At 39.4% G+C, this 23,006-nt stretch overlaps 3 protein-coding genes across 8 annotated transcripts; 2 read left to right on the plus strand and 1 right to left on the minus strand.

Moving 5' to 3' along the window:
• Positions 1-785: 785 nt before the first annotated feature.
• Positions 786-7,820, plus strand: LOC145932749 (uncharacterized). 3 transcript variants are annotated; one of them, XM_083031961.1, is made up of 3 exons: positions 786-1,717; positions 5,010-5,491; positions 5,603-7,820. In XM_083031961.1, exons 2-3 carry the CDS (start codon positions 5,025-5,027, stop codon positions 6,858-6,860), a joined length of 1,725 nt encoding a protein of 574 aa, XP_082888087.1. In that variant the 5' UTR covers positions 786-1,717; positions 5,010-5,024; the 3' UTR covers positions 6,861-7,820. The 3 variants fall into 3 exon arrangements, with proteins under 3 accessions (XP_082888087.1, XP_082888088.1, XP_082888089.1); XM_083031962.1 differs by lacking the exon at positions 786-1,717 and adding an exon at positions 2,922-3,606; XM_083031963.1 differs by lacking the exon at positions 786-1,717 and adding an exon at positions 2,923-3,612.
• Positions 7,821-8,061: 241 nt separating this feature from the next.
• LOC145932750 (uncharacterized) lies at positions 8,062-18,537 on the plus strand. Of its 4 annotated transcripts, none has more exons than XM_083031965.1 (4): positions 8,062-9,034; positions 10,201-10,554; positions 10,925-11,771; positions 11,869-18,537. In XM_083031965.1, the coding sequence occupies exons 2-4, from the start codon at positions 10,228-10,230 to the stop codon at positions 11,973-11,975; spliced, it is 1,281 nt and encodes a 426-aa protein (XP_082888091.1). In that variant the 5' UTR covers positions 8,062-9,034; positions 10,201-10,227; the 3' UTR covers positions 11,976-18,537. The 4 variants fall into 4 exon arrangements, with proteins under 4 accessions (XP_082888091.1, XP_082888090.1, XP_082888093.1 ...); XM_083031964.1 differs by lacking the exon at positions 8,062-9,034 and adding an exon at positions 9,400-9,835; XM_083031967.1 differs by lacking the exon at positions 8,062-9,034 and adding an exon at positions 9,400-9,835 and having other exon boundaries at positions 10,928-11,771.
• A 544-nt stretch (positions 18,538-19,081) lies between these two features.
• On the minus strand, positions 19,082-22,533 carry LOC145932751 (uncharacterized). The gene is made up of 4 exons (XM_083031968.1): positions 22,395-22,533; positions 22,069-22,261; positions 21,448-21,984; positions 19,082-21,257 (listed from the first exon to the last, which is right to left on the minus strand). The coding sequence occupies exons 3-4, from the start codon at positions 21,854-21,856 to the stop codon at positions 20,791-20,793; spliced, it is 876 nt and encodes a 291-aa protein (XP_082888094.1). The 5' UTR covers positions 21,857-21,984; positions 22,069-22,261; positions 22,395-22,533; the 3' UTR covers positions 19,082-20,790.
• Positions 22,534-23,006: the final 473 nt, after the last annotated feature.

A 23,006-nucleotide genomic window follows, 5' to 3' on the forward strand; every position in this document is an offset into this window, starting at 1 on the left:
ATGTTATTATTTATATTGGCAAATAAATTAACAAAATTTTTATATAAAAATCGGCATTAATAGATGTATACGTAATTCAATAATGTACAATCACATTGAGAAGTATTTATATTTTTTAATTATCATATAAAATTCGTGCAATCGAAATTTATATGAATTGTCTGGACAGAATCGAAAATTCGACTTATATTTATTTATCCAAATTGTTATTGCTATTACTGCATGCTATATTTCCATTAAGATGCGCCTTTGGCATTCGTAATGCAATACACAGAATTTCTATGTGCGGAATTTTGTAAAATTGTATTAAAATATTAGGCTATAACGGAGGTATAAATAAAAAGTCAGTAAATTCAATTGGAAACAATGTGCTGTATTTGCCGTAGACGTTGCGTATACCAAAAATAAATTGTCATTTGTAGAATGCGAAATCGATCAAAGTACAATGTGTTTCAATATATTTCGTATGAGCGCGCGCATTTTCGAGAAGTAGGGGTGGCAGTACAATCGATATCTCGCTCGACTCGAAAGTCGACTTAACCTCTGCTCGAGTGTTCCGCTAGGTGCGTGTGAGTCGGAAATTGTCCCGCGAGCGTGCGTGAGCACACAGAAAGAGAGAGACAGTGCAATTGGGAGGGAGAACCCGAGTACCCCGAGTGGTGGACTTGACAGGTGTTTCGATTTCGTATCGTGCGAGAGACTTGTAATTTTCGGCGCGCGCAAAAATTTACACGAGAAAGGGCGCATCTTGACCCTCGACGTCAATCGGTAAGGTACGCGCATGCGCAGCAGTATTCTCGTGGTACAATCCGCGCTTTCCCTCTTTCCCTCGCCACTCTGCACGTAACACCGCGCCGCCATAGTTAATATTTCAGCCGATATATAGAGAATATTAATAGCGCGCGTTTTCCGAGCGTCGTTTCGACCGAGAGAGAGAGAGAGAGAGAGAGAAGGATGCATTGGTGATGTTGACGTCTCGGAGTGCAGATTCGCGCGACGAGAAATAGTTCGCGCCAGCAGCGTGTAGTGGTGTCGGGCGGTTATGTACCGTTAACTCGAATTCGTTCCCGTTGGCTGGCTTGGAAACGAGAGAAAGAAAGAGAGAGAGAGAGAGATTCACGCTCGCCTACCTACCGACCGAGGCCGAGGACCGAGCCATATTCGATCGTGTATGGTGGTCGGCTGTGTGGAAACCCGGAAACGAAGTGTGCGCGTCTCTCTTTAGTCGTCGCGCGCGCGCGAGGGAGAGAGAAGGACAGACAGACAGAAAGAAAGAGAGAGAGTGCGTGCGTGCGAGCGCAAATTTATCGTGGAGTCACTACTCTCGGGCTCTCGTCGAGCTTCGAGCTTCCGTTAGAGACGCGCGCGCGCGCACGCGTGTGTACCGTTCACACGGATAATTTGGCTTCGTACGTGTACATGTATGACGTGTGCAGCGCGCCCGATAGTCGCCGACGATACACATCGGTCAACATACATCGTGCTAACGTAGAAATGAGAAAGTCGTTGCCGCCGCGCTGAGAGGATCGACACGACACGACGACGCAGGCGAGCCAGCACAGACGGACGATTCTCGTACTAAGCGTAGTTACACCGAAGGCGGCGACAGTAACGGCGGTACGTTGAAGCCGAGCGTGCACTTGGAGAGCTGCTCTGCTTCGGCTTGCCTTCTCGAGACTCTCTTCGGCCCGCTTTATCGTCCACCCTGTACTTACGAGTAAGTAGAACACGAGGAGAATTCTTGTAGATAGCGAGAAGCGATCTAAACGATCTCGCGATCTTCTTTCGTTCTTTCGTTCTCAATTGAGAAAAATACATATATTTACGTGTATATCGATATATGTATATTATAACGACCATATGCGTTTGTCTCTTCTCCTCTCTATCTCTCTGTCTTACTCTCTCTGTTTCTATCTCTCTCCTTTCTTTCTTTTTCTTTCTCCCTGTCTTTATTATATATCCTCGGGGCTCGATCGCGCACTACGTGTAAAACCGGACGGTGATGCTCCGGCTCCGGGTCGAGAGACGGTATCCGCCTCGGCGCGGCGGTTGCCATGTCGCGTTTCACTCCCAAACGACGTAGACCATGGCACGAGAGAAACCGCGAAACGATGGCCACAGAGAGCACCCACCCCAAGACACTAAAATCGTCGCGGGCCCCTCGTCGTGGCTCACGGCTTGGCTCGAGCTGGCTTTGGTGGGGTGGTTGGAGGTGCGGACAGTGGTTGAGAGGCTGGTGGGGTTGGAAATTGCGTGGTGGTGGGTGTTCGTCGAGGTCTCGGAGGCCCCTCCGTGGCATCTCGCTGCCTCTAACCCATCGAGGTGGGGGTGTAAACAACAGCCCTGCCCGTGTACCTCCGTCGCGTTTCGCCTCTGCCCTGCTCTTCGTCAGCTGATGCGTCTTTTGCCGCGTGCCTCCGTCGTCGATCTTTTTCCTACTTCCGTCCTTGGCCCCCGGGTACAGGCCGGGGACGACGGAATAGGAAGGAAAACGGCGCCGAGGGGGTACGACCGAAAGTAGGGAGAGGAACAGGGAATATATTCACGGCGGTGTGTTAGAAGGGGTTTCGCCGCGGTGCACAAGAGCGGGAGAGAGAGAGGCGAAGAGAGGGAAACAGAAAAAAAGGAAGAAAAAAAGGAGTCGCGTGCCATTTTCATCACGCGGATGATTTTTCCATCATGGCGGACGGCGAAGCGTTTTGTGAGATTGACGCCGCTTGCCCGAATCGAGCAAGTAGTTCTATATATAGGGTCGAGTTTTTATTTTTCTCATCGAAATCATAATTCTCTCTCTCTCTCTCTCTCCCTCTCTCTTTCTCTCGATTATCGCGATAATCGCTCTTGTACATTTTTTCTCGCGCTTCTCCAGAGGATGATGAAATTTTTTTTCCACATTGTAAAGGCGTGGAACGAGAAGGAAACGTAGAGCAGAGTCGGTTGCACAACAGTCGCCGATCCGTTTAGCGTGCGGCGCCCCTTGCGCAGTGATATCGTATAGCGTGGTTGGTTCGTGACGAGAGGATGGATTTCACGAGAAAAATTCTGGAACGTGCTTTTCGCCTTCGGAGATAGACGTATACGCGCTCGAGCGGTAGAGAAAGAAAGAAAGAGAGAGCGAGAGCGAGAGAGAGAGAGAGAGAGAGAGAGAGAGAGAGAGAGAGAGAGAGAGAGAGAGAGAGAGAGAGAGGAGGGAGCATCAGAGGCGTAGAGCGAGCGAGACGGGAGAAAAGGATAGATAGACTATACGGCCTCGGTTAACCTTAGGAGAATCGGTGCGCCATTACGACATGCGCGTCTTGCGAGAGCGTCCAGCGGCGGCACGAGCGACAGGCGGAGCTGACCGATCAGTCGCGTACGCCATTCCGCGTACGGCGAAAAACACGTCGCGTGGTGTCGAGGACGACGACGACGACGACGACGACGACGACGACGACGACGACGACGACGACGAGAAGTGAAGAGTAGCGCGCGCGTGTCGAGACGAGCTCTCTCTCTTCCCTCTCTTCCCACGTTCGGGACGGCAGAACGACGGTGGAAGGCACCCTTTAGCCCTCTGCGGGGAAGTGGCATCCCCGCGCGCGCACATACACATACCATACCATACACGTACGGGTATATACATCTCTCTAACCTCTGTATTGTTTTCCTTGGGGCGGGGATCGTCATCCGCATCCGCGTTATCATTGTCATCATTGTCCCAATTCGTCTGGCGGTGTGTCTCTCGCGGCGGCACGACGAACGGGTGCCTTCGCCCCCGAACGCGTTTTCGCGTTCCCCTTCCCCGGGGAATGTCGGTGTGTCGGGAGCAGAGGTTCGACTCCCTTCTTTCTTGACGTTTCCCCCTACCCTCTACCCAGTTCGCCTTCTTTCTCGTACCGTTCTCGCGGTACATCGCCACGTCGAGGTGAAGCGCGCGAGAGAAAGAGGAACGGAGTCTCGAGCTCTATTTCGCGGTAGGTTCCCACCTATGGACCTCCCCCCTACCCTCATCGCGCTCCTACCCCTTGCGGCACCCGTAGGGGCATCATCACCGCCTGATGGAGTGGGGTGGGATCCTGGGCCACTTTGACGACTATCCTCCCTGCTCCCGGATCCCTTTTAGGTAGGGGGAGGGGGTGAAGTGGGGGAGCCCTCACCCCACCCTCGTATACGGAACGATATCACCGAGGCTCCGAGTCAAGAGCACGCTACTCGTCTCGTCGGCGAGTCGCTAAACCAACGTGGGATTTTCATTTTCTCGCTTTCGCCTTTCGTGGAAAACCACGTGGAAGAGAAGATGCGAGCAAGTTGGGTCGAACTGGGTTAGGTTGTTGCCGGGATGGAGCGGGTCCGGGAGCACTTTCGCGTGTGTGTCAGCACGGGAGGATCGATTTTGATCTTGTCTTGCGCGATATTTTTTTTTTTTTCTTTACAATACAGTTAATTGTGGAATGATTCGACCTAACTACGAATTTACGTTCAACGTGCGAAACAAATTTCAATATCCCTGTCCATAAGTTATGTTTTTGTGATATCCTTCATATTTTATATATTCCTCAAATAACGTAACGATAAATATAAAATACAGTAACCAAATGTTTATCTATATGTATATATTATTGATTTGCAATTGCCAATCGAGTGTCTTGGATAAACAGATGAAACGCCAAAACTTGTTTCTTAATCATATAAAATTAATTTTTCTTATATACTTTGTATCTGCTAAAAATAACATTTATATTTATAATTGCATTTGCGTCAGCAATTTTATTCTTATATTTGTATGTAATGTGACGCGTATATATTGAAGTTTTTAAATAAATTAATTTCGAGGATCTATGTTTATTTCTAGTTAAGCGGGAGAGTACATTTAAAATTATAATTTGATGCAGTCTTGTGTGTGTTTATGTCGTCTTAAAAATATCACTTTATAATAGCAATTTTATTGGAGAGTATGTTATAAATACTAAAAATGAACACTAATACTCTGTTATTATTGAAGCATTAAAAATGGATTTTTATTGTTACAGGTGTAATTCTGAAAAATGAATTTCACACCTTTCCCTGGATTCACCGGCTCGCTGCCGACCGGTACTGTTCATCAATTCGCTACGGCTAAATTCGCGCAGAATCTCACCACTGGTGGACAAGTGGTTGGAGTATTGTCTGGTGGTGAAGGTGGTGTTCATTACCTAAGGCCAGTCGATCCAAATGGCTTCGCCGTGGCTCAGGGCGGTAACAGTCAGCAACAGCAGATCATTACCTTGCCTATCACTGTACCGGGAAAAGATGGCACGCAGCAACAGCAGACTGTCCAGATACAAGTGGTGAATCCTAGCGTATCTCAAAGCGGAAATAGCGGCGATCAACCGAAGTATCATTTGGCGCCGCTATCGTTGGGTCCATTCTCACAGGGGGCAGCTACCGTCCTCACTGTTGCCTATAGTCAGCAAGGCGCGGATGGAGTACAAATACAAGTGCAACCGCAAAACACTGTGGCGACCACTCAAACGTAAGTACATCACATGTATACTCTTTCGAATTTTATATTACATTAAATTTAAAAAGTCGGAAAAAGATTCATTTCTCTATTTAATTCATCGGTTGTCTGATTCGATTATAGATCCGATCAAACGACACAAAGTACGTCCACCGCTGTGACCACTACATCTCAGCAGACCATCCAACAGACGGTACAGCTTCCGGGAGCGCCCGAGGGTCTGACTGTAGTCGCCCAGATTCCTCAAGATTTGATTCTGCGAGAAAGCATAGAGGAATCTAAGGAAGACGTGAAAGAGGGTACGACACCTGTGGCCCTTATTAAGCGGGGCGGTGTCAAGAATCAAGGTAATCAGAGCGGAGAAGAGTTTATCACTTCTATGCCCGCTAGTTGGCAAAGTCTCGCTGCTCCAGGGTCTACGGTCGCGGATTATCTATCCAGACTACCCACTAGTACTCTGCCTCTTAGTTTGCAACACTTTCTTAAATTTTCGGCGGAGACTATAAAGAGAGAATCTACTATCGAGTCTAGTCCGCTCGGCGCGGACGGTCTCGATGCTTCCGGAAGCGCAGCTTCCGGGGAACAAGCGGTGCAGATTACTGTCGCCGGAACAGAAACAGCGATCATTCCCGATGTTGTTGAAGAACAGGAGCCGGGGGCAAAACCGAAGCGAAAAAAGAAATACAAGAAGAAACCTCCGAAACCGAAAAAACCAAAGCCAGGACAAGTGAGCATAGTCACTGCTCTCGATGGTACGACCCTGTTTTGCTGCCCTCAATGTAATATGGCGTATCCGGAGAAGGAAAGTTTGGAGCAACATCTGATCGGACACAAAATAGAAAGGCGGTTTATATGCGACATTTGTGGCGCCGGTCTTAAACGAAAAGAACATTTGGAGCGGCACAAATTGGGTCATAATCCTGACAGACCCTTCATATGTTCTGTTTGCATGAAGGGCTTTAAACGAAAAGAACACTTAAATCTCCATTTTGTTATACATTCTGGTCAGAAGACCGAAGTCTGCACCGAATGCGGTAAAGCCTTCTATCGGAAGGATCATCTTAGAAAGCACGCGAGATCTCACCTCGCTAAGCGTGCCAAGGAGGATCCATTGAACACGAGCGACGCGGCGCAAAATCAACAACAAGCGGACCAACAGCAACAGCAAGTGGAACAATTGCAACAGCAGTCTTCGGTCCCCGAGTTGCAACAAATTCAGATACAAGTAGGACAAGGGTCTCAAGCGCAGATTCATCAGATTTCCGTTAGCGAGCAATCTACGGTAGTTTTACCTACAGCTGCCGAGACTGGAGCTATGACTATGCTCCATCATCAACAGCAGCAACAACAACAACAACAGACGCAGCAGCAACAGCATTAGCAACAGCCTACCGCCCCGAATCAACTTGGGCGGTACTTTCGTTTCAATCATCAGCACGCTAGAGGTCGTGCGCGACATAGCGTACTCGCTGATTAAATTTTACAATTTGATAGGCGAGTTGATGTTATCGAAAGGAAGTTTCGTTGATCTTCATCGTTGCCTAGTTGATTATTTCGCAGTCTCCGTTTTTTGAAATGCCTTCATTTCTTCAAAAAATGTGAACATCCCTGTTTATTGACACAAGGCCGATTGGAACTTCGAGTTTGCGCGCGCCATATCGGCTTATATCTTTAAATAGAGGCACAAAAAAAGCTCGCATTCGTGTTTATAATAATATCCTGTAATAATTATCCTATAAAGCGCACCGAGCTGAATCTACGAACAAAGTTCGTGTATGTTTGCGAATTTCTTCTCTTTTACGTACACGTTATAGCGTACGTGGAAAGAAGCGACAGTATCCGCGCTCACCCCAAGATGTTTTTTGTCGCTGATCCAGTTTCATGACGCTAGCATGACGAAGTTAGAGATAAATATGAAAAGTTTATATAAATATATAAATATATAAATAAATATAAATATGAAAAAATATATTTTTGAAAGCGCGAACTGGATTCGCCGAAGATGAGAAGGCAATCGAGTTTTGGGCTGAAAATAATTTGCTTCTAATAACGACGATAAAAACAATACGTAACAAAAGAATTAACCAACATGGAACACAGAGTTTGTAAATACAGCGCAATCTTTCATTCCCGATGAAGGGAGAAAATCGTGTCGTATAAGTACTAATACGCGCGAGGCGAATCTTATTTATTTCTCTTGTACAACACAATCGTGACATTACAATGGAACTTGATTAGCTGAATCAAGTCCAATTTATATTTTGTAGCAATATATTGACAGAAACATGCTTACATTTTTTCTATATAATTTAGATCATTGCATATATATTTATGTTTACTTTCAAAGACGACACAAAAGACGTCTGTGACCATCGAATCCGCGCTTGGGGTCCGAATAATTCAAATCGTGGATAATTCAAATTGAAAAAAAGAAAGTATCGCTTATTTAAAATTCTTTTTTCGGTACGAGGGAGGCAGAATTCGCAGTGTATCGCGTTTAAAAATCTTTTTCGATAGAAAGGGAAAAATTATAATATACGCATGTACGCACGTTGCTGTAAAAAAAAGATCAATACATTTTTGCAGTTCGATAATTATATATCGCGATCTAATAAGATTCGTATTTTCACTCGGTTGATTTAATATTGGGATATTAAATTTACTATGAATGTCAAAGAAAATGAATTTACACACATTTCGCGCAAATAAATATGACGAAGTATTTACGATATTCATCTTGGTCGGTCATATATGTTGTAAAAAAAAAGAAAAAAACGCTAAATATATTCAGATTGTAAACCAAATCGATCGACGATCATTTACGTGAAAAAGTTTTTTTCGATGAAGGTGTATGTATACCACAAAAAAAACTTCTTATTGTAAGTATCGCAATTAAAGGCAATGGGTATAATTGTACAAGAAATATATTATTATTTTATTATCACATAATATAGATATTGATCATTATCGTAGTTAGGATAAATAGTACATAAGCAATTTTCATTGTTACTTACATAAATATTGGAGGAGCTATACAAGCTAAAATAAAACATACATTTAATACAAAAAACTATTCTCCTCGTCTTTCTAATTTGTGTTACATTTCTCTAGCGAAAATATATCTCTGATAGAAAAGAAAAAAATCTCTCAAAGGCCATGTATATATATACACTCTCGTTCTCTGCGAGAGTGAAATAAACCCGAGTTGTATATAGCGATGGAAGGGGGGAGAAAGGGAGGATGTAACGCGGCGGGAAGAGTTTCAAGTTAAAATTCCGTTGCCCGATTCGGGCATTTTCGGGTCGAGGGGGAGGACGCGGTTCGGCGCGCCGCGTCGGGAATCGGGAGACCCGGGAGAGAGAAAAAATAGTTAAGAGGCTGGCACAGTAGAGGGCGGATGGGTGGGATGGGGACACCGGCTTGAGGGACAGGTGTCAACGATACGCAACACCGCGACGGGGGAAAAATCTTCTCTTTCCGGTTGACGGCCGGCTGCGCGCGTGAAAGGAAGCGGCCAGGATCCAGGCGAGCGCTCGAGCGCGGGTCACCCGGACGGTAAGCATAATCGCGATCCCGTGTCCCTCTTGCGCGCACCCAGAGGACGGACGAGGCCGCACGCAATCGGCCATTTTCTCTCTCTCCCGAGTTTCGGTGCGGTGGTGCGGCGCGGCGGCCCCACGTATCGACTAAGTATCTGATGGAACGGGGGGAGTGGGATGGGGAAGGAGTGGGAGGGGGAGAGAGAGAGAGAGAGAGCAAGGGTGGCGTTTGCGTCCCGCCGCGTCGTGTCGCCCCCGGCCCATCCCCCTGATCCCCCAATCGGTCTCCCCTCCGCGCGCGCATCTCGCGACTATCTCCGTCTCGGCGTGACTTTTTTTTCCATCCGTATCCTTCTTTTTTCCCCCTCCCCTCCTCCCCCCCGGTTCGCGGCACGTTCTCGAGCGCGTAAAGGGGGTGAGCTGTCTAGCCGTGGCGCGTCCTTGGCCACGGGCGATCGGCGTTCGTACTAGGGCTGACGAGTGTTGGACAGAGTTTTGGTTTGAACCAAGCCGGTCTTATATTGTACCGCAGTTGATACTTCGTTGTGACAGAGAGCTGGTCGACGCGCGTCGCGGTGGCGTGTGTGGTGCGTGTCGTGTGTCCTCTACCGCCGCGCTTCTGTCTCCCTCTCTTTCTTCCTCTCCGATTCTGTCCCTTTCTGGTGTCCGTCTGTCTGTCTATCTGTCTGTCTGCCTGTCGCGTGCGAGAAAAATCTGCCCCCGCGCCACTCTCGTACTATCGCGCGTCTGCCACGGGGATCCCCCTCCGAGGAAAGGATCCAGTACGGCGAGGAAACATGGGGAGAGGGACATCGTTGTGAGTAAATACTCAGCACCGGGCGTCGTTGACGATGCGTCGTCCGGTACGCGATGTAATCGAGCGCTGAGCGAATCGAGATGATATGCCTCTCTCGCTGGACGTGAGAAGGTACATCGCGATGATGTACCTTTTCACGCGGAGGATGCCGAGAACGATAGAAGAAGAAAGAGAGAGAAGCGATTCCTAGTCTAGACTCGAGACTCGATGATCCATTCGTCATCCTCTTCTCTTTCTTCTCCTGCTTCTCGCGCTACAGAATATCTGCATATTTCCTAAAGTAACCTCTTGCACTTTTCTCTCATATATATTTTTTAAAAAACCTTTTCTAAAATTCTCTTCTAATGCTCATCTCTTCTGTTTAGGTATATGAATTCTACTGACGATCTGCAATGAATTTCCCGCCGTTCGGAGGTCACTTTCCTAGTACTATACCGAGTATCCATCAGTTCGCGACCGATAGCTCCAGCGGTGCGGGCGCGCGTTACGCCAATCATTTTCCCAACCAGCCTCCGATCGGAGTGCCGGTTATGGGAAAGTACCGTCCCGAGAACAACGGCGTACAATCCGCTCAGTCGCAAGTGATGATGAACAATAAAACCAGCTATCCCAACAGTAATGTTCACCATTATTCGAATGTGCCGTACTCGCAAGCCCAGTCGGTTCAACAACGGCCGGCCAATTCGCCTGGAATGCAAGAGAAACGCTCGTATCATCAGGTAAAGCGATTTTGTGCAGATTCCTTTTTCAATAAATATATTTTAGACTTTACTGTTTAAAGAAAGAGGCATCCCTTAATTATATATCTTAAATATGTACATGTCATATCTACATATATTTTAATTTGCATACTATCAACGTACCAAGACATAACTATTGACTATTACAACACTATGCTTTTTACAAATTTAATAAAACAATTATTTTTAATTTCTTTTTTTATCAATAAAAGCTCTGTGCATTTGTATTTAAAATTGTCAAAAATATAAAAGATCGAAAAGATGTAAATAATACTATATATTTAATTGGTTTATTACTAGAAAAAACATCTAAACTGTAATATACTATTTACATTTTCCTCTGTTGCAGCAGTCCACAGAAACAATAAATCAGCAAGATGTTTGCAATCTCCTTCAAGACAAGGATAAGAGTAAGGAAAAAAAAGCTGAGGAACAGCGCAATGGAGAGACTGCCACAAATGGTACTCAACAGGATTACACGATGCATCAACATCATCAACAACATGCTCATACTCAGACACCAGCTACTATGCCCGCTACGTGGCAGTCACTTGCTACTCCTGGATCCACCGTAGCCGATTATCTCAGTCATTTACCGGCTAGTACTCTACCGCTGAGTTTACATCATTTCCTCAAATATTCGGCCGAAAGTATCAAAAAGGAGTCGGAGATGGCGCAAACTACTTCGGTGGCTGTCGCGACTACAACGACACCCAACATAATGATGTCGCCGAATAATAAAAAGAAGAAAAAGAAGAAGACGCCAAAGGAAAAGAAACCACGTCCAAAGCCTGGCGAAATTCGTCTAACGACAGCACTGGACGGCTCGACGTTGTACTGTTGTCCGGAATGCCATATGGCGTATCCGGAACGAGAATTGTTGGAGCAACATCTTTTAGGTCACACCTTGGAAAGAAGATTTGTCTGTGACATATGCGGCGCTGGCTTGAAACGAAAAGATCATCTCACGCGTCATAAACAAAGTCACAATCCCGAGCGACCTTACGTTTGCACCGTCTGCTTGAAGGCTTTTAAGAGAAAGGAACAACTGACGTTACATTTTGTAATACATTCTGGGGAGAAACGACACGTGTGTACCGAATGTGGCAAAGGATTTTATCGAAAGGATCATTTACGGAAACATACCAGAAGCCACATCGCTAGAAGAGTGAAAGCTGAACTAAGTCAAAACGCCAGTAAGAAATACATGTTATGCGTATTAAAGTCTAAACAAAGTTATTAATGATTTTTCTTGTCGATTTTACATCGTTTACAATTTTCTGTCTGCTTTAGGTACGCAACAGAATCAACAACAAAATAACGTTTCGAATATGCAAACGACAACCGTTTCGGCATCGTCTGTTCTTCCGGGCGGGCATCCGGGTTCTCTCCTGTCCTGAGCCCCGCCACCAGGGAACTTTCAGGTTCCCCATCCAAACAATATTCTTCATACGCATACTTCGCATCATTCGCTGCATCATCATCACCTAACGGCGGTTAATGTGGCGCATCAGTCGAGCATCACGCCACTCGCTACATCCGGTCATTATCAGTCGCATGAGCTTAGCTTTTTGGGACACGTTAAAGATTTCTGAGACGAGGAGAGGACCTCGACAAAGAGGTAACACCAAGACGCTAACCGATCGTCACTGTCTCGACGTCGACGTGAGTAGTTCTGACTGATTTGGATTCAGTGAGTTTTATACAAACATATTTGTATTATTACGTGCTTCAAAGCTTCCATGTCTCATCTTGTTGACGTAACAGAGATATGTGATCATTCCCCTCTTTCCATTTTTACTTTTTTAACTTGGCAACTTATATTTGCCCTATTTTGCAATTATTATAATTTGTTTAGTGATCCAGTATCACCTCACTACAGAATTACACATCAATCAATGAGCATCAATAACTCAAGTATACACGGTGTACAATTATTAATTTAGTTTCGAAGAAACTTGACTCCATTAATTATAATTGCACATCCACGTATACATAATATAGCAGCAATTTGCTAAAATGTATTTTTTTTAGAACGAAGAAATGTTTTTCTTTTCGAAATATAAAGATAATATAAGGACTAAAGAGACATAGAAGCTGTACACTCAATTATAGCACAAACAAAAGTACACATGTGGAAGAAAAATATTAATCTTCCACAGAAACTCTAGAGTAGAGAAATTTGACTATAAGTCAAAAATTCTTGCCATACATCGTGTACGACGAGGAAAAAGAAGAATATTTTTATGAAAAATCAGTGTTAACGTAGATATTAAGCTGATTGCGATGAAAAAGAGAGGGAGAGAGAGAGAGAGAGAGAAATATAATAACATCTCTTTTTCTTTCTTTGTTTTTTCCTTTCTCGCATCATCGCGCTAAGATACACGTTTTAATTCTATTATTTCCGCGATGGTCGTGAATATGTTCTTATCATTTCTTATTGAATGACATTACGCAAGTGCAAATAGTGTAAAAGGAATAGGAATTATTACACACGCATAGTGATATTCCTAATACATTTAAATGTGGACGGCAAGTCGACCCACCGATTAGAAAACTATGTCTTTCGTTTATTAAAGGCAAATATTTATCCGAATCTTTCAGTGTGCATATATATCGCGAAAGGTTATCTAAAAGTATCTGTTTAGTGTGTGCATATATATCGATATGTATAATTTATGTTAAATTATTATAAAAATTATTTTGGCTATGCCCTATGGAAAAAAAAAGCGGCAAGACCAATAGCAATATTTCGCGGCTGACAAAAAAAGAATCATACGTTTCGTTTCATTAAAACTTTTTGTTCCTTTTATGTATTATGTTGACAATTTGTTTTAAATTTTACGATATATAGTGTTCGAAATTTTTACTTTTTATATATTGTATATACATATGCACAATTTTATGTATACGCGTATAAAATACGTGCGCGAGTCCAGGTTTGCCCGGTTGGTTTGAAACAACTACGTCGTTTCTTTCCTTTACGACTTATCGCGCTTTACGACTTATATTAAACACTTGTCACGGAAAGTTTTTTATATTTTTTTTAGATTACTTTTTTTACATTGTTTTTATACATTTTCGTTGGACCTCTTATTCGTTACATTCGTTGAGTACTGATTTTATATATATATATATATAAGATTTATTTTTTAGGTATGGCATATACATATATATATATATATATATATAATGATTTTTTTCGACTATATGAATTATATAGTTTTTAAGGTTTTTATCCATAATCGCGGCGCGCGCAAATCTTCACAGACTGTGATTGTTTCCGACAGATGATATTTGCTGTAATGGTCAGACTGCGTTTTAAGTTTTATTTTACTTTGGTTTTATCTTTTTTTAGTATTAATGTTTGTGCCATTGTTTTTTTTTTAAACGCATTCTCAATTTTTTTCTTGCCATATTGACAGGTATTTGTTTTATAGTCATATAGATACCGTCGTAGATATATATACAAATAGATATATGTTTTTTTATTATCTCATTACATACCATCTCATCGTTGTATCGTCATCATCATTTCTCATTATCATTATTGTTATTATTATAATTATTATTATTTATCTTTATATATCCGTAGAAATTTATCGTGAAATAACGTCGTCTATATATTGTATAAACATGCATACCGCAACGTAAAATGTTAGAAATATGATGAGATATCTCGTAGGAATTCTGAATATGATTTTCAATAACCATTCATATCAGTTAGAATTCTATATGCTCAAACGTAAGTTCCATTATAACATTTTGTCACTTATATGCAGAATCTTAAGCAGAGATGTGATCTCATAATTTAATCAGTATTCGTTTTACGATTATACAGCAGTAATGTATCATTACTATCCATTATGACAAAAATAATTGAACATTTTTAAATATTTTTAAATAATTTTATCTTGTCAGATTTTTGTGTTATATCCTTTTTGCTATTGTTATAGATACTTTACATTCCTGATTAAATATTATGGTTAAGCTTATATATTCTCTTGGGTAGATACTCATTGCGATATGAAATAATTTTTTTTTTTTTTTAATTTTTAGATGCACCCTTTTCTATTTATTCTTTCGCATCATATCTCTAGCATAAAACGTTTTGAGTAACACAGAAAATTCAGGTTTTGTCAGACCTCAAGTATAATGATGTACTAAAATTATTACATACATGGATTATTATATACATGTATACTATAAAAGCCATATGTAAGAGATCAATTTATATTAAAATATTTCATATATTGTCACGTATACTTGTAACTATCAAGGCAGAGAATATGTCTTAGATTATACGTTAGTGTGTAAGTTTGTATACAAAATATATTATAACGTAAGGTAGAAGCAGAGAAAGAAAGGCAAAGAATTGCATACAAGGTGTATCAAGAATATCGTGCACTTTCTTCTTATGCAGATAAAACAACCTTAAGAGATAGAATATAGAATTTTTTTTAACACAAAGATATTTTTATGATAATTTTCGAGATACGAGTAACTGGAAGAAATGAAAGGCTTGTTAGAAATTATTATTCAGTATACTGGATAATGTGTGGATCTTCACGATATTTTAATATAGACTTTATTTCTCAAGGTTGTTAAAGGTTGAAGGAGGATAGCATGAAATCAATTCTGCAAATTTTTAAATTGATCTGTAATTATGAGAAAGCGCGAGATTTTTCATGCACCTTATACACAGGAGAGAAAGAGAATATATACGCAAACGTCGATATAAGTCTTGAGGAAAGTAATCTGTTTTTTACAGTGGTAGATGGAAACTATGCAAATAATGGTAAAAGATAATGAGGAGTAGCTTTACGAGATTTATAAGAGAGAAGAGGAAAAAGAGAGAAAGAGAGATAGAGCAGCAGATATTTCCAAAGTTCGACATATGTCTTCGACTGTTCAAACAAATGAGTGGCTCAAGAAGGTCTATTTTGAAGGCTAGCTAAAAGAAGAACCTATTTCCATCCTCGACGAGGCGAGCAGTTGATTCTCGATCGATTAGATGAGAGAACCGACCGTTTCGTCGAGCTACGTAGAAGTAGTAATGTTCCTGTAGAAAAAGGAAAGATAATAGTTGATGCGTTTCTAAAGAAGAGAAATACTTTTCCGGTGCCTTCGTATTGCGCTGGATTTTCCGCACCTACATAGTTTTCCATCGTAAAGTTTAAGATCTAAAAAAAAAAAAAAAAAGCGGCGCGTTGTGCCTCTCTGTTTTCGAAACTACATGTATGTACTACACTTGTCCGCCTTCACGTCGTTCGAGCAGCCGAATTTCATTGCTTTTGTATCGCTTTTCTATGTTTTCAAGATTCGGAATAATTTCAGTGAATAATATCCCGCGATATTGATTTGATAAAGTACACTTTTCACTCTCAGGATGTGTTTCGTTTATATTTTTTGAGATGAAATCAAGTGAGACTCGACTCGGGGGGACAAAAGAAAAATACAAATTGAATTTACCAATATTTGCCACGTCAAACGAATTCGAATAAATTTTAAGGAAGGATGCCTCTTGTGTTTTGTTCGTTTTTTTTATTTAAGAAAAAATAGAGTACATTATTTATTGAATTTATTGTAGACGTCAGAGAAAATGATTGAGATTAATTAAAAGAATATTGTTATTTCTGAAATGTGTCAAGGCGCGCTCGTTCGGTTTCGATCAAACTGGAGATATCGGTTAAACTTGAGTCTCCTTCATCTCGATTAATTAGAAGCGATCAATTAAAAGTATATGGATTTTATAGAAGATATACTAATAATAATAATAAGGGTATAACTAATAATAATTCATAGTAATAACAATAATCATAATAATAATATTAATAACAGCAACAATAATAATAATATTAGTAATGCTAATAATAATAATAATAATATTAATAACAATAATGATAATAGTGTAAGATTAGAAGCAACACGGAGAAAATAAGATCCGATTCTCTTACGACGCGCTTAATATAGTTTTACGCGAAACCCCAGAAAACTATAAGCAACTTTTCGAGTCGGCAACGACTTCCATTCGACGACGAATCATATATATGTAGATTTTTTTTTACGTTTTTATAATTATACGATATGATTTTATTTTTTTTTTTTATGTAGAGAGTATAAGTAAACTTCGTTTCTCCTTAATAATCTTTTGTAATCGTTGCTCGAAACGAGAATAGTTTTATTATATATATATATATATATATATATATAAAATATATATATATATATTTATATATATATATATAAAAATATATATATATATATTTTTTGTAAATGTACTTATACTTGCAAAAATATATTCTTTGTTGCTTTATGAATTTATTCGTTCCGAGCATCGAATGTACCGTTGAACGGTAGAAATTACTATAAAGGCGACTTTGTAAAAAAAAAAAATTGTGATCGGACATCAAACGACTGCTCCGACTACAAAAGGATAGGAGCGGAAAATCTATAAAAAAAAGAAAAAAAATTGAACCCGACACCTCGAATGTAACTCGAATGTGAGTCTCTCAGGAGCAGTGATGGCAATGAAACCCATATTTTTCTATATGTACGCAGCGTCCCGGGACTTTCCATTATCTGTATTAAACCTGTAGAGCAAAAAAGAGAGAAAGAAAAGAAGTGAATTTGATCCATGTCTCTATTCGCAAGATACAAGAGTGCGAGTGTAATTATCAATTGGTTCATGCAAAAAGTGAGAAAGTTGAGATAAACGTTCGTAATTCTTGCTCTTCCTTTACTTTTATATTATAATTGTTTGTCTCTTCCCTTATCCGCGATATTACAATCGCGGAATACAGAGTACAAGCATCGTGCAAACGGAAGATTTTGCATGAACCAAATAGTACGTTGCTATTGTGCGAAGAATCTCCAACTATGGGAGACTTATGGTTTAGTCTTTCTTTCTTTTTTTTTTTCTTTAATGAGGGCTTGTCTCGAATCCGGCGCCTTGTCGCGTGCGAGTGTATGCGTAATTAACATGTGTAATTAACAGAGTTCTTGACAAATATGCGTTAACAGGCGATTGACGACGGAAAGACATACAAATTCCTCGACATAGTACAAACGCTCAGATTCTTTTCTCTCATGTAGATTAGATGATGCACGCAGGATGCGTTTATATAAATCATGTGTACACTGGAAAAAAAAATTTGTTAACTTGATTAAACCTTTCAACTAAATATTATTTTGTTAATTGAACATATAGAAGTATTTAAATTAAATATAACATATTAAATCTAACAAAACGTATATTTGACTTAAATACTAAAATATATATTCAATTAACAAAATAGTATCATAATTTAGTTGAAAGGTTTAATCAAGTTAACAAATTTTTTTTCAGTGTACGAGTGAAATAATAACCGGCTGACCTCGAACTCTTTCTCGTCCAGAAGACTACATCTCTTTTCCGGATGACGTGAGATTTGTATATTTATCGCGCGCAATTAAATCGATAATTTTATAATTGGACGTTTAAACTAGGCGAGTCCTCTACAAGTGCAATAATATCCAGACATTGAGTGTCTGCGTTTAGTTTGTATTCTTGAAACAAAAAATTCAAATGTAATTCTATGTCTAAATTGTCTCGTCTTCTTTAGATTTACATTTCAAAGACTTCAATTTTTTGTATAGAAGTGTTTAGACCCTGAAATTTTTACAATTAAATGCAGATTGACTTCGAGGACTTCCGGTGATAAATTATCTACATAGCACAGTGACGGCTACATTTTGCCTAATTGAAGCAACTTTTTTGTTTAAATGCGTGCGATCGATGCTTATATTCTCTACCTTCTCAGCTGAATTTTGTACCGCAGTCTTCCAAGGTACAAAAAAATACCGGGTTATTCGTCGTGCGTGAATCAAAAACTGATGAATGAGCGCAGTGAGAGGACATATAAAAAGAGAAAAAACAAAAGGACGAGATAAATGTGTTAAAAAAAAAAAAAAAAGACAGAAGTGTATGTATAATTAAGCGATCCCTCTGATAATGTCAACGTTTTATTTTTATATAGAACGCTTAAAATGTCTGTCGATTTTAAGAACGCGATACGAGAAAATTGAGAATGAACAAAAGGTTGAAGAGCGAGTGTGTGAATAATAATATAATAATTATAATAACAAAAAAAAGAGAAAAATATTTAGAGAGACGTAGATATGTACTAGATTGCTGATAAACTTAGGCCGCGAGAGAATGGAAGTTTACAATTTGCGCGCGTTTCTAAGATACTTCGGATAAAGGAAAAAAAAATATGCTTCATGTATAATATATCCTATATGTTATACCACATTCTATGTATACACATATACATATATACATAGATATGCATCCACGAAAAATGCGTGACACGTATATCTTTTCTTACAATTCTTTATACTTATATAAATACGTATATAAATTGTAAGAAAAGTCATATATCGGGAGCTTTTTTATTTGTTCGGGATTTATTACCCGGAAAAGTATCTATACTCTCTCTCTCTCTATCCCTATCCTGTGCGTTACTATTTTCTTTTTTTTCCCCCCCGTTTTTGCGAGAAAATGAGATTGTCGATCAACCTTAAATACTTGCGTTTTTGCATTTCCAATGACTGTATTATATATATAAACGAGGTAGATATTTTTATATATATAATAATATCATTTATTAATTTATAATTAAGACTGCAGTTGATAAAACACGATACTCTATCCTTTCCACTTTTTTTTTAATTTTAGGGATTTAGATCGTATACTCTTATATTCCGCGCATCGTTTGTGTGAGTGTACAAGAGCGCAACTTAACAGTATATAATAAGAGAATGCCAATAAAATACCATGAATTTTCATACAAGTACAACTAATATATATGTAGAGCCCGACTTACTCGCGTACAATGCACGTTATATTATATATGTTGGAAATGGAAGAATGGACATTATATTTTGTGCCTTTTCAAGGGGAGGACAGGACTCAACCTCCGAATATATTTTCTCCAATTCTGCCTGCAACGAAGAGAGCGGCAGAAGTCGCTATATACATTAACAAGAGTTCACGTAAAATTTTTCTCAGTGATGCTACAAACGGTACTTATACTTTCAAATAACAATAAATTATATCTGCAGTATGCATCAGTGAATCCACATGGATGACATATTTTTATATTGCGTACTTTAACCATTTTTTGATAATCTCGTTACAATCGCAAATTCTGTTTATGCATTTACATTAATTATCGCTGCAACAAATATTTACATTTCGCGTAGTCCGATGGAAACGTTTAATAATCCACAAAAAAATGTAAAAATTGCAGATTTTTATTTCTACAATAGCGTTTTACAATATTACGCTATAATTTTAGTCCCCCAATTTGATGTGTGGAGATTACCCTTGTTTTTCTACTTTAAACGCAAAAAAAAAAAAAAAAAGTTAAATTTTATTTGACAATCATTTTATTGCGTTGTATTGCCAAGTATGTTGGTATTATCATTTTTTCCGTTTTACTATTGTCATCATCATTATTATATAAACAACGCACTTCACGATGCCATAATCCATTTCTATTGTCCTCTAACGCCTAGTTAAATTTATATATTTCTCAATGCAACAAAGAGACTCGCTCTGAATAATAAACAAATGAATAGCAAATCTTAAAATAATTATCAAGCTTAAATCTAATTTAAAACGATCAGTCTAGAAATAAAATAATCTGTGTTCTGGGCTGTTCGTATTAAACACATGATTTATAAAAACATTTGTCGGAATTACAATCTTAGAAGAGACCAACCTTTTTTTCTTTTTCTTTTTTTCAAAGAATAAGCAATGCTATATAAAAAAGATCATTGATAATAACAATTATTTCGAATTTTAACGCAAACTTGTTCAAGTTCAAAAAATCTCAACAGGTACATTCTTAATATAGACAACCTCCTACACATACAGTGTATTATAAAGGATATTACAAAATTGATAACATTATCGTAATCTTGCCTACTTATTGACAAAGTATATAGTAATAAGATATACTCCCTTAGGAACATGGATTCTTATATTATTTTAACAATTATTTTATTCTTATATTATTAACGATTATTCTGCAAAGTTAAGTATATTCGATAAAGCTCATTAAATTCGTATTAAACCTTACAGAATTAAATCATCGAAATAGTAAAACGACCTTGGCTTATAGACGGAGATAAGAATATATGTTACACAATCGTTATAGATATAAATAACTAAGTCCGTAAAATTGAAAACGGGGGAGGTCCCGTCTGTCTCATCATCATTGCAAAACTACTCAGACCTTCGTCGCTCGGATGCTGATCGTTTGGATTATTTTGCGAAATATTTAAATGCTTGCCCCGACCGCTATTGTGACTTTGCAAATGTTTCTTCAAATGATCTTTTCTATAGAAAGCTTTGCCGCACTCTGTACAAATTTGATTCTTGCTACCCGAATGAGTGATCATGTGACGTGCCAAGTGTTCGTTACGTTTAAACGCTTTACAACACATATTACATTGATAAGGCCTGTCCTTATTATGACCTTGTTTGTGACGATCCAAGTGCTCCTTCCGTTTCAAACTTGCCCCACAAATATCACAAATATGCGGTCTCTGTTTATGGTCTTCCAGATGTTCATGCAGCGCCTCCCGATCATCAAATCTGTATGCGCACTCAGGGCAATGATAAATCAACATACCTTGCAAACAAAATATTATATGTTATATAAGATTGTCGATGTAATCAAATAAAAGTTTTTTTTTAGGACAAATATATTTTAAATATAATTGTGTGATATATAAAAATATACAATTATTACACTATATCACACAATTATTACAAAAGATATGCACAAAACTGTACTTAATACAAAATATGAAGAAACTCACCATTAATATGCTGCGGTTCAATCTCAAATTCAATTTTTGGTCTTACTGCTTGACAGCTATTCGTAGAATTATTACTGCTGTCCTCGTATTTAGTTACGTATGGTAAACCTAACGTACTGGAACAACGCGCCAGGTATTCAGAAGTGAGTCTAAAATCAATTTGCAGAGGATCCGTCATGGTCGCAGCGTCGACTTTCTGCACGGTTTGTGTGCCTGATGACTGCTGCGAGATTTGCGGACAGTGTTCCTTGGTGGCGCACAAGTTGTTCTCATTTCTATTTTCGTCAGTCTGTTGAAAGTGCTGTGGCGGATGACCGGAGTAAGCATACCCAGTCATGTTAGGTCGAGTAGTATGCTGATGAGCATGATTGTTTGGTGAATATTTCACGTTACGTGAATCGTAAGCCATGATATTACTCAAACAGCCTTTGAAGAAAGAGAGAGGCCCTGATGTATATCTACGCTACAAAATTTTAATTCCAACGGCACGTACGATGTCTATGATATCTGTAGTGTCTACAATATCCGCACAATCGCCTGAGAAAAGAAGAGAGAGGAGTTAAAAGGGCAAACTACGATGTTGTACGCGATGTATCATTTGGGAAAAAAATGCCGCCTTACCGTACGACGAATATCATTGTGGAAAAAGTGATCGCTGCATCCTGCTGCGTCGTTTCTATCGCGCTCATCTCGTCGCTTCTAGGACGAAACAAATTTACCGCCATCGGAGAGTGTAGCCCCTCCGATCGGACGATGTTTCTTATCTACGATTATGCTTCATGCCGGATGATAGAGATTATATATCCTGATGCGTCTGCGAAAAAGCAGTATTTTGCAGAAACGGGATATCAAACAAGCAAATCTCGCACCGATGACGGTCCGTTACGATCGAGAGAATGAAATTATCTTCAACTTAATCTTAATTACGAATCCTTCTACGCTCTCACCTTCATACTAATCGCGGGATACGTATGGACCAGGACCAGACGATGCGAGCCTATCCGTTTGTATCGGTATGCCGGCCATCTTTACGCATCAGCTGCGCTGCACTTTGCTGCAGCTGCGCGAGGCGACAGAAGCGCGCGAAACGCTGCTATCGTGCAGAGATATAAGAAGATTAAAATATATATATTATATTATATATTATAGATACATATTACAGGTATATATATAATATATATGTAATATTAAGGCCAAAAATTGAATTTGAGATTGAACCGCAGCGTATTAATAATGGTGAGTTTATGTCATACTTTTTGTATTATGCATTTTTGTATCATATCTTTTGTAATAATTATATATATGATGGAATATATTTGTCGTAAAAAAGACCTTTATCTTATTATCGACACTCTTGTATATTTTAGTAAACAAATTAATATTTTTCTTTTTATTATTTTATTTTATATTTTTTATTAAAATTAAAAAAAAGTTTATATATACGCATGTACGTAGATGAATCTCTACTAATAAAATTCCAATGACGTGAATGTGACAATTAAGTCAGCTAATAAAATATACTTTATAGTAAATCTGTTAAACATACATAAATTAGGCGT

Source organism: Prenolepis imparis, unplaced genomic scaffold (genome assembly GCF_030444845.1).
Source record: "Prenolepis imparis isolate NDT839.2.m4 unplaced genomic scaffold, iyPreImpa1.0 SCAF_2, whole genome shotgun sequence".
Classification (NCBI taxonomy): Eukaryota; Metazoa; Arthropoda; class Insecta; order Hymenoptera; family Formicidae; genus Prenolepis; species Prenolepis imparis.

Coding starts and splice junctions, on each gene's coding strand:
- LOC145932749 (XM_083031961.1), top strand. CDS start 5,025: ATGAATTTCACACCTTTCCCTGGATTCACCGGCTCGCTGCCGACCGGT. Junction 5,492..5,602: donor ACTGTGGCGACCACTCAAAC/GTAAGTACATCA, acceptor ATTCGATTATAG/ATCCGATCAAACGACACAAA.
- LOC145932751 (XM_083031968.1), bottom strand. CDS start 21,856: ATGGCTTACGATTCACGTAACGTGAAATATTCACCAAACAATCATGCT. Junction 21,258..21,447: donor TGAACCGCAGCATATTAATG/GTGAGTTTCTTC, acceptor TTTGTTTGCAAG/GTATGTTGATTTATCATTGC.
- LOC145932750 (XM_083031965.1), top strand. CDS start 10,228: ATGAATTTCCCGCCGTTCGGAGGTCACTTTCCTAGTACTATACCGAGT. Junction 10,555..10,924: donor AGAAACGCTCGTATCATCAG/GTAAAGCGATTT, acceptor CCTCTGTTGCAG/CAGTCCACAGAAACAATAAA. Junction 11,772..11,868: donor TGAACTAAGTCAAAACGCCA/GTAAGAAATACA, acceptor TGTCTGCTTTAG/GTACGCAACAGAATCAACAA.